The 14336-nt window shown below is 39.8% G+C and overlaps 1 protein-coding gene across 3 annotated transcripts in view; it reads left to right on the forward strand.

Moving 5' to 3' along the window:
* The first annotated feature begins 245 nt into the window (after positions 1–245).
* Positions 246–14336, forward strand: part of PUS10 (pseudouridine synthase 10) — a 105908-nt gene continuing 91817 nt past the window's right edge. For 2 of the 3 annotated variants that reach the window (XM_089669205.1, XM_089669207.1), the window contains exons 1-4: positions 246–437; positions 5670–5806; positions 7629–7835; positions 9599–9685. In XM_089669205.1, coding sequence (XP_089525331.1) covers positions 5681–5806; positions 7629–7835; positions 9599–9685 — 420 coding nt within the window. In that variant the 5' untranslated portion in view covers positions 246–437; positions 5670–5680. The remainder of the gene's footprint in view (positions 438–5669; positions 5807–7628; positions 7836–9598; positions 9686–14336) is intronic. The other variant, XM_089669206.1, reaches the window with a different exon arrangement.

Raw genomic sequence — 14336 nt, forward strand, 5'->3', positions numbered from 1 at the left:
ATTCACCAACCACAGACCAGACCAATCACCTGGCACACTATCCTCCAACCATTGCTGTTTGCTTCCATATAATAAAGACTCCGCATGCAGTGTTACTGATTTCTCCATGTTCAGTCAGGACCGGAAAGTGGTGTTTGTTTGCCTCGGCTAAAATAAGGTGGGCCTAGTTTCCTTGTTGACATCAGTATGCGATTAGTATAGTCTTACACCCAGCAAAGTCACTTGTCCGTCCTCCTAATTCTTCCCCCGAGAGAGGAAGCACGAGTGTTTGGGTCCATGTGATGTGTGTGCACTCTCTGTAGAGGGATATTGGGGGGTGTATAGGACTTGTGTGTGAGCTGAGGGTCTGTATACAGTACCTGGGCTCCTAGTTCTCCTATTAGGAAGTCTCCTCACTCTGTACATCAGCTGGAAGCCATCGAGTGATCACTGAGCAGGTAATGGAGGGACATTAGAGCATGATGTATTCTAGAGAATATTGGTCCTGTATTTGTATCTTCCTGTATAGAAGGAGGGTCTTGTTTGGAATATTAGATATGTGCTGGACAGGACACCCTCCTCACAAATGTGCTGCTTAAAGCGATAGTAAACTGCCACCTTTAAAAAAAAAAGAAAAGGAAAAAAAACCCTGCAAGACCATGGCTTATTATGGGGACATACTAAACTGCATATTGGGATGACTGGCTGCAATGCTCAACACTCTCATTAGGTGGCAGTATATCTTTACACCCATATATGGTAATGGTTTTTTTGTTACTCAAAATATGTTTTTCTTTTCTGCAGTGCTTGATACATTGTTGCAAGTGGTAGTGGCTAATGTTTAACTCTTCACTTACTGATATATGTGCAGCTGGAAAATGGCATCATAGTAAAGGATACAGAAATAATGGAAACATTACTCAATATATTAATAGGAATAGATTTCCTGATTTCATACAGTACATGCATGTGTAAAGCACTACATTTTGAACAGTTTTATTAGGAACCTGGAAAATGATGATTAAAAATTACAAACGCCAAGGGAAAAATGAATGCATTTCTGACAACAATGTGGTTATGATTGATCTGCATGGGGATTATGGATTGAATATAATGGTTACACATCCCATACAAATTAAATTTCACCATTTTAGATATAAATATGGGTAAAATTAATTTTATATATGGGGATTATGCAGGCAATATTATGGTGACACTAACCCTCCGTTTACATCAAACCCAACTTTGAAATCGTACGACTTACAGTGAAGTCGCACAATTTCAAAGTCGGGGGACCCGCTGATTTCAGGTGTGATTTGCAAGACATCTGATACAGATGTCTATGCAAATCGCACCAAAAGTAGAGCATGTACTATTTTTGAAAATGGTGCGGCTCCAACCAAGTCAGAAGCACACCGATATGACCGCTCCAATGGCCGACACTAGGGTGCGACTTGACATGCGATTTGCAAGTCGCAGGGCATGCAAATCGCATGCCAAGTCGCATCCAGTGTGAACCAGCCCTTAGCCCTGGTTCACACTGGATGTGACTTGCATGCCCTGCGACTTGCAAGTTGTACCCTATTGTCCGCTCTCAGAGCAGTCATATCTGTGTGGTTCCGACTTGGTCCGAGCCGCACCGATATCAAAAATAGTACATGTACTACTTTTGTTGCGATTTGCATAGACATCTGTGTCAGATGTCTTGGAAATCGTCATCTCGCTCAATTTTGAAATCATGAGACATCACTGTAAGTCACATGATTTCAAAATTGGATTTGATGTGAATGGAGCCTTAAGCTCTATGTACACAAGCCTACCCTGACCACTGGCCGTGGGAAAACGCAAATTGCCACAAAATCGCGGCACCGCGGTTACTGCATTTTTCTGCAGTCGGCGATCAAAACATTCCTATCCTGAATGTAATTCTTCTGCATTCAGGAGAGGGAGGTTAACCTCACCTAACCATGGCAGCTGTTAAACTCTGCTAAAAGTCTATGTGTATATGGACACACAGGCTTTTATGGAGTTGAGTTTAGGAGCTTTGGCAAAAAAAAAATGCCAAAAGCTCCAAAACTTAAGTTTAGCAGCTGCTCGGTACATGAGCCCTAAGCCCAAAGTCACATCAAAGCCGATTTTGAATTTGTGTGACAGTGAAGTCGCACGATTTCAAAATCGGGTCACCTGCCGATTTCCCTGCGATTTGCAAGACATCTGACACAGCTGTCTATGCAAATCACACGAAAAGTAGTGTATGCACTACTTTAGAAATCGGTGAAGCTCTGGCCAAGTCAGAACCGCACCGATATGACCGCTCTAATAGCGGACAACAGGGTGCAACTTGGCCTACGATTTGCAGTTCGCCTGGCATGAAAATCACATGCCAAATTGCACCTGATGTGACCGGGGGCTTAACATATTTTGGACAAGCAAATGCATATAATTATTTTTCTACATGGGGATTATGGGTGCATTTTTGTGGATACACATGCCAAAGGTCATATTTGATCTATTTCTGAAAAGATTATGGGTATAATTATTTTTCTACATGGGGATTATCGGTGGAATATCATGGTTAAACATGCCTTGGAATACATTTGACACTTTACTGATAAGAATATGAGAATAGCTTTTTTACTACATGCGGATTATGGGTGGATTATTGTGAATACACAAGCCAAAGACCATATTTGACCAATTTTTGAAATAATTATAGGTATAGTTATTTTTCTGCATGGGTAATATGGGTGGAATCAGCGGCGGACTGATAACTCATGGGGCCCCCGGGCGATAGGGGATCATGGGGCCCCTGTGTCCTTGCCCAAACTCAAAAAAGCCTATGAAAAAGGTACCCAGGGGCATCTCATGGGGCCCCTACTGACCCCGGGCCCTCGGGCACAGCCCGAGTTTCCAAATGGTCAGTTCGCCCCTGGGTGGATTATCATGGTTAAACATGCCTAGGAACACATGACTTTTTTCTGATAATATGAGAATGGCTATATTTCTATATGGAGATTATGGGTGGAATATTGTTTTTTAACATGCCTAGGAACACATTTGACCCCTTTCTAATTAAAATATGAGAATAGTTATTTATCTACTTGTGGATTATGGGTATATTATTGTGGATACACATGCCAAGGACCATATTTGACCTATTTATAAAATGATTATGGGTATAATTATTTTTTTACATGGAGATTATGGGTGGAATATCATGGTAAACATGCCTAGGAACACGCTTGACTTGTTTCTGATAAGAATATGAGAATAGCTATTTTTTTACATTGGGATTATTGTGGATACACATGGCAACGACTATATTTGACCTATTTCTGAAAAGATCACGGGCATAATTATTTTTCTACATGGTGATTATGGGTGGAATATCATGGTTAAACATGCCTAGGAACACATTTGACTTGTTTCTGATAAGAATATGAGAATAGCTATTTTTCTATATGGGGATTATGGGTGGATGATTGCAGGTACACATGCAAAGGACCATATTTGACCTGTTTCTCCTAAGAATGTGGGTATAGTTGTTTTTTTATATGGGGATTTGTATGACACTTTTTTGTGTCATACAAATACAAACAAAAGAAATAAACATGAGAATGCCTAAACATTTGTATTTGCAACGATTTTCTGGGCAAAGTGGTGCATTATCTGAAATGCAGGGGTGCCAATATTTTTGGCCATGACTGTATATTACGTGGGATGTGTAACCATGATACTCTACCCATAATCCCCACATAAAAAAAATGTATATTCCACTTTTAGGCGATCCCTGAAAAACCTTTTTTTTCAGATAAGCCTATTCTATCTCCACCTAACAACTGCACATTTATCCCATCCAATACCTTTTGTATCACCTGTCTGTCCCTTTTAGATTCTAAGCTTTACCGAGCAGGGCCCTCAGATTCCTCCTGTATTGAATTGTATTTCTAACTGTACTGTCTGCCCTCATATTGTAAAATACTGTGCAAACTGTTAGTGCAATATAAAACCTGTATACAAATCATTCTCATATTCCTATAATAAACAGGTTACATAATTTATGGTGGATGTGTACCCATGATATTGCCCCCATAATCCCCAAAAATAAAGTAATTTTACCCATATTCTTATCTAAAAAGGTAAAATGTATTATGTGGGATGTGTAAACATGATATTCCACTCATTATCCCCATGTGGAAAAATAATTATATGCATGTTCTTATCAGAAATAGGTCAAATTAAAGTCCATGGCATGTGTATCCACAATAATGCACCCATAATCCCCATGTAGAAAAATAACTATACCCATAATCATTTCAAAAATAGGTCAAATATCGTCCATGGCATGTGTATTCACAAAAATCCACCCATAATCCCCATGTAAGAAAATAACTATTCTCATATTCTTATCAGAAACAAGTGAAATGTGTTGCTTGGCATGTTTAAACATGATATTCCACCCATAATCCCCATGTAGAAATATAACTATTCTCATATTCATATCAGAAACCGGTCAAATGTGTTCCTCGGAATGTTTAATTATGATGTTCCACCCATGTTCCTCATGTAGAAAAAGAACTATACCGATATTGTTATGGGAAACTGGTCAAATATGGTCTTTGGCATGTGTATCCACAATCATCCACCCATAATCCCCATGTAGACAAAATAACTATTCTAATATTATTATCATAAACCGGTAAAATGTGTTCCTAGGCATGTTTAACCATTATATTACATCCATAATCCCCATGTAGAAAAACAACTATACCCATATTTTTATGAGAGACAGGTTAAATATGGTCCTTGGCATGTGAACCCACAATAATGCACCCATATAGAAAAAAAAAACATTCTCATATTCATATTAGAAAAAAAGTCAAATGTGCTCCTAGACATGCTAAACCACAATAATATACCCATAATCCCCATGTAGAAAAAAAAAACAATTCTTATCAGAAATGGGTCAAATGTGTTACTAGACATGTTTAACCATGATATTCCACCCATAATCCCCATGTACAAATACAGTTAGATCCATATATATTTGGACACAGGCACAATTTTAGTTTTTTTCAGGTATTTACCAAAACATATTCAAGCTATAGTTATATAATGGATATGGGCGGAAAGTGCACACTCTCAGGTTTAATTTGAGTCCATCTAAATTGGAGGAAGGATTTAGGAATTACAGCTCTTAAGAGTAGCCATCTCCCCTTTTTCAAGGGACCAAAAGTAATTGGACAGTTGAATATAATCATAAATAAAATGTTCATTTTTAATATTTTGTTGAGAATCCTTTACTGGCAATGACTGCCTGAAGTCTAGAACCCATGGACATTACCAAAGACTGGGTTTCCTCCTCTCTGATGCTTTGCCAGGCTTTAACTGCAGCTGTCTTCAGTTGTTCTTTGTTTGTCGGTATTTCTGCCTTTTAGTTTTGCCTTCAGCAAGTGAAATGCATGCTCAATCGGGTTGAGATCAGGGATTGACTCGGCCATTGCAGAATATTCCACTTCTTTACCTTCAAAAGCTCCTGGGTTGCTTTTGCAGTGTGTTTTGGATCATTATCCATCTGTACTGTGAAGCGCTGTCCAATCAACTTTGTTGTTTTATGAGGGATATTAGTAATTTTATTTTTCTCTGTTATGCTATGTAAAAACTCAATAATTGTTTGTTGTGTTTTCCAGGTGTATACAGCATGCTTCTGATAGAAGAAAAGTATAGGCCGGTTGCTAAAATCTTGTTCTCCTCAGGGACCTGTCCAAGATGTGTCCTTCGCTTATGCTGTGTTGGGTTCCCAACTCCGTACCGCCTTCCATACCAGGTTTCCCTATTTTACTAATCACAAATTATTATTATTATTATACAGGATGTACATAGCCCCAACAGTTTGCGCAGCGCTTTACAAAATGAAGGTAGACATTGCAGTTACAATACAATTTGGTACAAGAGGAAACCAGGGGCCCTGCTTTTTAGAGTTTGCAATCTGCTAAAATAGAAGGGAATACACAATAGTGGATGCTTAAAAAAATAAATAATACAATAAAAAAATATGAGTACGTTGTAAATTCGGAGTAAACAGGGTTAAGTGGGAGAGGCTCCGTTCTTGAACCTAATTATGGGCTCTGGTGGACGTTCTTGCCAAACACATCCTTGTATTTGAACACAGTGCTGCTCAAGCTCATGCATTTGAAAGCAATATGCAGCATTTGACAAGAATAGGTTGTGTGTGATTCGCGTTAATTTACATAAATAATGCACAGTGCTTAAAAAATAAGTCATCTCATAAACCTGTGAACAATAAAACAATAGGCAATAAAAAAAATCATATTTAATACCTGTGTTCAATAACAACCAGATTTTATTGACCTTTAAATTACAAAAGGTCTTACAGCAGTTTTCCCCATTTAGGCCAATGTAAATCTTCAGCCGCTCTGTTCTCCTCAGAAATGCTCAACCACCCATACTCCACATTAATACATTAAAAAGAGAAAAAGAGAATCTCCATAGTGTAAACAATTTATAATAAAAGTGGATAAAAGCAAAGTTTGGTTCTGTGCCAGCTAATGTGTTCAGTCCTCCTCTTTTCCTGGTCTTCCTGAGAGCAAGGCGCATACCTGACGCACATGCTGATGTCACTGACTCCTCCCAATGTTTTTAGTCTATATGTTCAAATAAGTTGGTGCAGCGCTAAACAGTAATACATATTAATAAATATACTGCCATACAATTTCAAATAAATGTGGATAGGTGATATCACCTTAAGGTGATTAATCATGATATATAGTTCAAAAATAATCGTGTGGATCAATCAGAGATCACAATTCCAAAGTGTGTGGACGTCCTGATCCGGGAGTGACAACAGGTGCAAGTCACACGAATGGGTAAAAAACGCACTCACCAGATGTGCGTTTAGAATGCACAGTAATAAATCCTGCGTCATCAGGTTATAGAAAGGTCATCAGATCTTGGGTCAGGTTACCATACGAGTCACTATCCCAGCTCCACAGAAAAGGTCACCAGAAACCGCTACCAGGTATCACCATCAGGGTCATCTATCCTCCAAAAGGGCACTGTGAATGATGACACTCACACAGAGTGCCCAATGAGAGACCACATAGTGTGATATTGCTTAAGGTACCTTTTATTCAAGGATAATAGGTGCAATGGTAAAAACAAACTTTCAAAAAGTTCCAAAAAGTTACTGACCATGTATTCAGGGTATGCTGTGGTTAGATGTCCCTTACAGGGGCAGAGACCGCAATAAAAATCTGACAGGGGTTCTAATCTTTCTCCGCTCTATCCAAAACTGAAAAACAAAAAAAAAAATATAAGGTTTTGCCTATAGTTATACTTTATTACTGTTGAAAGGTTATAAAAAATAGATGTCAGAATAAGTAACAGTTGTTATTTAGTCAATTAAGCTCATGATTGACACAACCAATGTTTTGGGGTGAGTAACTTTATTTATATTGTCCTTACACACGCGCTGTGCATTTGTGTTGCCAAACAGTGATGGCACTAATTGCAAAAGATGATCTAATTGTTATTGCGGTCCTTTCAGGCACTTGTATAGTGTAAGTAAGGTCAATTCACTTAGTAAAATAAACCCAATAAAACAAAGAGGTCAATTTGTTGTGTTGCAGGATCTGTTGGAAGAGCTGCGGAAGTTCTTGACTCCTTGCGGTGGAAGCGCAGCTGACGGTGACAATGCTCCTCCAAATAAGAAGTCTAGACTAGATGACTCTGATGGCTGTTATGCTGATGAAGTGCAGAGCGTAGAGGCCCCAGAAACCTGTAATTTGTGTTTGGGGATTTTACAACACCTCTGTGATGCTGAGTTTGTTAAGAAGGTAATTTACATGGAATGTGGGGGGTTATAAAGATTGATACTTAGAGTTTCGAGTTCTTCTTTGAATACCAACTGCAGAACTTTGCAGAAATGTTGGATATTTATGAAACTGAAAAGCATTTACAAGTTAATATTTAGTTTTGTGCTAATAAAGGTTGCTGTAAATGTTTGAGTCACAGTGTGGTACATCTGTATATCTGTGGAGATCGCTGATCTCATATCCATTTATATAATCTTTATTATCCTTATGGCATGATGACCATAGCATTATCAACAATAATATGACCAGCACTGCCTGATAACCACCATAAGGTGCTTAGTTGTACACCCCTGAAATCAACTCCCCTCTCTTCCTGCACAAGTGTCACCATGGCCTTGGCATTTAATGAATATTATTATACAATATTTATATAGCGCCAACAGTTTGCTCAGCGCTTTACAATATAATGGGAGACAATACAGCAACAATATAGTTCAATACAAGAGGGTCAGGATCAGGGGCGGACTGACCATTTGGAAACTCGAGCACTGCCCGAGGGCCCGGGGTCAGTAGGGGGCCCCATGAGATGCCCCTGGTACCTTTTTCATAGGCTTTTTTGAGTTTGGGCAAGGACACAGGGGCCCCATGATCCCCTATTGCCCGGGGGCCCCATGAGTTGTCAAGTCCGCCCCTGGTTAGGAGGGTCCTGCTCCTTGGAGCTTACAATCTCTCTCACTTCCCTTGATGCATCACTTGGGGCCTGAGATCCCTATTGCCAGACCAAAGATCCAAAGTGCAGTCACATGAGGGGTAGACGGTGTCACTAAACCAATGCAAAACCCCAAGGGTATTGTCATAGGATATTCTGTGAGATGCAGCAGTGCTAGTTGGGGATATTTTATTACTGAAAGTGTAAGATCAAACACCTTAGGTTGCCTATTATATAGCTCTCACCATATTGTAATAGACTCGTAACTGACGTCTAGGTCTTGCTTACACCAGACTTATTGCTATACGCTTTACTGCATTTTAAAGCACTGTACAATGCTTGGGCAGGAGTAAAAATATTGTTTTAAAAAGGATGTATATTTGCAATTCAAGTCTACTGAAATGAAAATGCAATTTGTCTAAAACGCATGCTAACACATCTAGGACATCATGCATTTTGTTAAAGGTTTACTAATCTACTGGAGATTACCATTTTTTTGATGTGGTGGCTGCATTAGTTTTCATTTTTCAGGCTAAAGCGAGAAAAGACCTGTTGATTTTACCTGAAAAACAGTATCCTTGCCACTTCTGTGACCTGAATTACTCATCTCCCCATCCCCAGTGTAATGGGGATAAACAAAGGCAGAGATATTTGAAGCTCGGCCTGGGTAATAGACATGGCTTCCTCCATAGATACAGTGTAAGAGTAAGCCTCTCCACCCAGGGACAGGAGGTGTGCTATTGGCAGAATCACCAGGTGAAAATGAAAGGAAAAAAGTCTGAAAAAAGAAAACCAAACATCCAAGGAATGTTTATCTGTAATATATTGACTTTTTGTCTTTGATTTGTATGCAGTTTATTGTAATATCTCTCTGCTGCCTGTGCCAAAGGCATAGCATTGCATTATACACCATATTCAGAAGAAGGGCAGAGTTTTACGGCTCACATTACTCACAATACATGTCAACTTTAATTATAGCACAAATAGAAGATATCCAGTGTTGCATGTTTTCATTGTGTTGCCTTCTCCAAAATAAAGAGGGTAATTCTTGATTTCTTTTTTTTTTTTAATGCAGACCTTTCATAAGGTCCAGTCTGCAGGTTATGAATTTAAAGACTTCATTTTCTCAGTGTCTTTGCCAGCACAGCTCTTGGTGAGAGAGGTAAAGTATATTTTGGTCTCTTATTCTGTCTTCCATTAGGTGGTGCTTTACGTGTCATGCACACTGAGTGTTTGCCTAGCTCTCCTCAAAGTCTTTCTCTTGGCAGGAGGAAAGCAGCGTCAAAGACTCGCCTGAAGGCGTCAAGCTCTTGGGTGTTAATTCATTTAATTGGTCCAAATAATAATTTAAGTTTAGACATATTTACATGCATTTAGGTGCATCAAGCATTTTTTTTCACCAAAATACTGCTGCTGCTGAACGTGCTGGCAGTGTCTTTTTTTTTTTCTGCCTTTAAACACCCCTGTCGCTAAACACCAGAAAACCAGTGAATGTCTATGTGTGCATGAACACACAGACCTAATTGAAGTGTGTTTAGAGGCAGAAAAAAAAAACATCAAGCAGTGCTAAAAGTGGCATTTTTAATGCCTAGTGTGCATGAGGCCTTAAGCAGCCATGACCAAATATTAACTATAATGACCCTGGCTTATGAGCCTGGGGATAAGAAAGTGAAGGCGTCACTAGTATTCTGGGTGTTTAAGACAGAATTTTTTTTTTTTTTATATGATACAATTATAATACTCAATCAGGGGAGGACTGACCATTTGGAAACTTGGGCACTGCCCGAGGGCCCGGTGTCAGTAGGGGGCCCCATGAGATGCCCCTGGTACCTTTTTTTCATAGGCTTTTTTGAGTTTGGGCAAGGACACAGGGGCCCCATGATCCTCTATTGCCCGGGGGCCGCATGAGTTGTCAGTCTGCTCCTGTACTCAATAGACTTCATGCATGAACTATCTAACTATAGAGCATTCTGTATTTCCTTCTTGCCAACCAATTGGCATCAATCGCCTCCTTTACTAGGGGTCAAATAAGAAAATGTAAGCTCCGGTTCACACATGTGCGGTGTGATTTTTCAGGTCCATTTCAGTGCGAATTTCGAAAGTAGTTGTTTAGCTGCGATTTAGATGCAGTTCTGATGTGAATTGGGAAGTCTCAGTTCGCAACTTGTTTGTACGGTTCTATTCTGTTGTTAAGGAGTGGGCTGGCCACTGTGTCGGCTCATCAGCTGTCAGTGGGATTCCCCTCTGACAGCTGAATGTAAACATAAGAATACCAGCATTAAAATAAAAAAAAGAAAATGTGTGGGGGTCCCCCTCCCAATCCATACTAGGCCCATACTACAGGTGGGGGGGGGGGGGGTGTAAGCGTGTGTCTTCGCCGCCCCCCAGTCACATGCCCTTAACATGGGGGGCTGCTTTGGGCAGTGGCTGTTGGAGTCCAGATCCCCCCCCCCCCATGCGAATGAGTATGGGGTACTAATTCACGAAAATAATATAAAAAATAAATAAAGACACAGAGACAGTTTTTTTGTAAGTCCCTTATAAAAACAATACCCCCAAAAGTAAATCCAATGTCAATCACAATGAACGGCAAAAAAAAAAAAAAAAGCTCTGCACCCGACACTGGCTCCTGCCATCTGACAGGTCTCCTGCCTCTATTTTGCAGTGCAATTTTAAAAATTGCATGAAGATTGATGCCCCAAAAGAAGCAGGACCTTCATTTGTGTGACAAAGCACGTCAAGTACGTGGCGGTGGACATGGCACACGTTCAGAGCATACGTGCACCTTCATCAGGTGGGGAACCATCTTGGAAGAGGTTTATATGGACTGATAGGTACATGCCGCAATGTTGAAATAATCTACTAGAGAGGTCACCCTAATGTAGCGATGTATTCTCTGGATGAGCTTAACATTTGCGGATAAATGAGACTAAACATAAACTCTATAAAAGGCTATAAAATTGTTATAAAAACAATTAACTTACAAACTGGTGTTTGTTTCTCATAAATAAAAGAAGACCATAAGGGTCCTGTATAAAACAAATTAACAAAAGTAGTATTATTATGAGGGTAATAAATGGGTACATGTGTAGATGTGTAAATGACATCATGAGAATATATACATAGTAACAATAGTGATGGAGATATGTGTCGGATTGTGGAAACAGAAACAAATAATAATAAAAATAATTAATGATTAATGGATACAGACTATAGTAATAATAACTTATGGGTATTGAGACCGGCTTATGGTAAGTATATGGTACTATAGTTGAAGGTAATGTATGATGGAGAAATATGAAAGAAATGAGAAAATAATTGTAATCAATAAAGGGACATGGAGATGTGCGTGGGAATGCATATGGTACATGGTGTTATATGGGGGGATGTGTTCAACCAGGATATATTGTAGTGATGTTATAAAACTGTGTGAATCTCCAATTCCTTGTTGAGGCCTCCAGGAACTAAGGTATCTAATGTATAGAACCAAAACATCTCTCTAGCACTGAGACATCTGAATCTCCCATCTGTAGGAAGGTGGGGGGGAATGGTCTTGATGACCCAAACCTTAAGTTGTTCTGAAGATTTGCTGTTACAATTCCAACTGCATCTATTGTTGGAAAAGAAAACGTGTCCACACTGCCCCAACCAGTCCCCCTAATGGCCCGTCACTGAAAATCTCCCCCAAGCATTTAGCCCCTAGGAGACATGCCTCCCCCTCTACTAAAAGATCAGCCACCATGTTTCCAAGTTAATAATAACCAACCACCTCACACGCCTTTATCTTTTCCTTCCGGTCATCCCCAAATTCCTCAGCTAAACGCTGTCATGTCCGAATATGTAAAAAAAACACCTCCCAAACATATGGATACTAATCCAGAAGGACCTCCCATACAATATACATCCAGACAACAAGTGATCGAAATATTAACCCAGATATTAACCTCTCTCGCAGATCATCCATCACTACTGACATAACCCCCCCATCTAGTACCTTCATCAGTTCAACAGCAACCTTAGATGCCTCCCAGCAGTCCACCCAAGACTTTACCATTCACTGTGTCCCACCATTGCCTAAATGGGACACCCAGAAACTAATTTAGACACCCAAACATCTTGAGCTTTTTTTAGTCCTAACCCCCCTAACTGCCACAAAAAGAAAACACACAGAAAAGGGAGAGTCCGTACACTTCACAAGAAAAGGGAAAATCCGCAGACAGTAAAAATTTTCCGCTCATCTATCCACACCCTATCTACCTCTGAAGTTTCCCTACTTAGTCGTGGCCTAACCTATGCCCTCTCAGTGGCCCCAAATCTCTTTACACTATTCGTCGATCTGAACAGATTTATTCAAAATCAGACAGTGAAATGATATTTCAGTATTCAGGGAAAAAAAACAATCTTTCTCGTATAAAAGTCAGCCCAGATAATTCCCCCATCAGCCCATTTCCAGACACCTCATCATCAGACCCCATTGCTTTATCTCATCTGGAAGAGCTATACACAGGAGATAATCAAAGAATAAATGGTGAGTGCAAGACAAAAAAAGGAAAAAGTAAAGCAGCTAACACAACGTGGCAAACCCCCTGTCTCCACCAAAACAAAACACTATAATATCAATTGTCAGTGCTACACATTGATATTATAGTATACACAGGAGATGATGATGAGAAATACTTTAGTTTACTCACACAACACTTACCTACTTCCCCACCGATACAACATACAAATGTTTGTCCAAAATCAGTATTCAACCCAACTTACATAAAAGGCCCATATTTACAAAGTTTTTATCAGGTGGTCCATAAGGATTTTAGGCAGATGTATAACAAAATACAAAACATTCCCCCTGGGTCATCCAACCTTATCCCTCCTAGCTGCAGGCTCTTCGCTCCCTTTCCTCCAACTTAATTATCAAACCAGCAGACAAGGGAGGGGGCATAGTAGTCCAAGACAAGTCAGAGTACCTTTAAACAGTCCACCCGACTACTAGCAGATACCAAGACGTATCGCAAACTAAACAGTAACTCTTTAACACAGTTTCCAAAAGAAGCATATACCCTGATTGATAGAGCCCTCACTGAAGGAATCTTCCATAAAAAAGAATCCACTTTAAAAAAAAAAAAAAAAAAGTATTATAAGAGACCCTATTTCTATCACTTACCCAAAGTCCATAAAGTCTCTACCCATCCACCAGGATGCCCCATAGTCACCACTATGGAGACTATCACTAGCCTCTGTTCCATATGATTCCATGGATTATTTTTTGCAGCTGCTAGCTCAAGATCTTTCATACATTCAAGATGGCATCCATCTGCTCAATACAAGTGTTCCATGTTTGAGCCTGTCTTCTCTGATCCTCCCCTTCTTCCACAGTCTCCATTTCATCTTCTGATAGAACACGGCCTCAGGGACACTCGGCACATGCTCAGTTTGGTGTGTACTGGTTTCTTTTTCTTGGGAGAGTGCATGTGATCAGCACAGGGCCAATGAGCACTGTCCAGACAGAGGGTGGGGGGTTATTCAATCCCATAGGACAGTGAGAGGTAGATGAAAACTCCTCCTACAAGCTTTAACCAGGGCTCAGCTGGACACTGATAGAAATTACAAGACTGTTGTAACTGCTGATGAGAAAAGGTATTTAGCAGTTTATATTTACTACAATAATTGCATTTTCATGTTCTGTGTACCATGGGAAACCAGATATAGTGATTTCAGGATCCTGGGTTTAGGAACAGTTTAAATTCCTACTCATGGGAACACACATATTCATGGTTGTCCCTTGATGTTAATTCTCTATACACATCCATACC

Source organism: Staurois parvus, unplaced genomic scaffold, assembly GCF_062004578.1.
Source record: "Staurois parvus isolate SC_StPar_1 unplaced genomic scaffold, SC_StPar_1.0 ptg000070l, whole genome shotgun sequence".
Lineage (NCBI taxonomy): Eukaryota > Metazoa > Chordata > Amphibia > Anura > Ranidae > Staurois > Staurois parvus.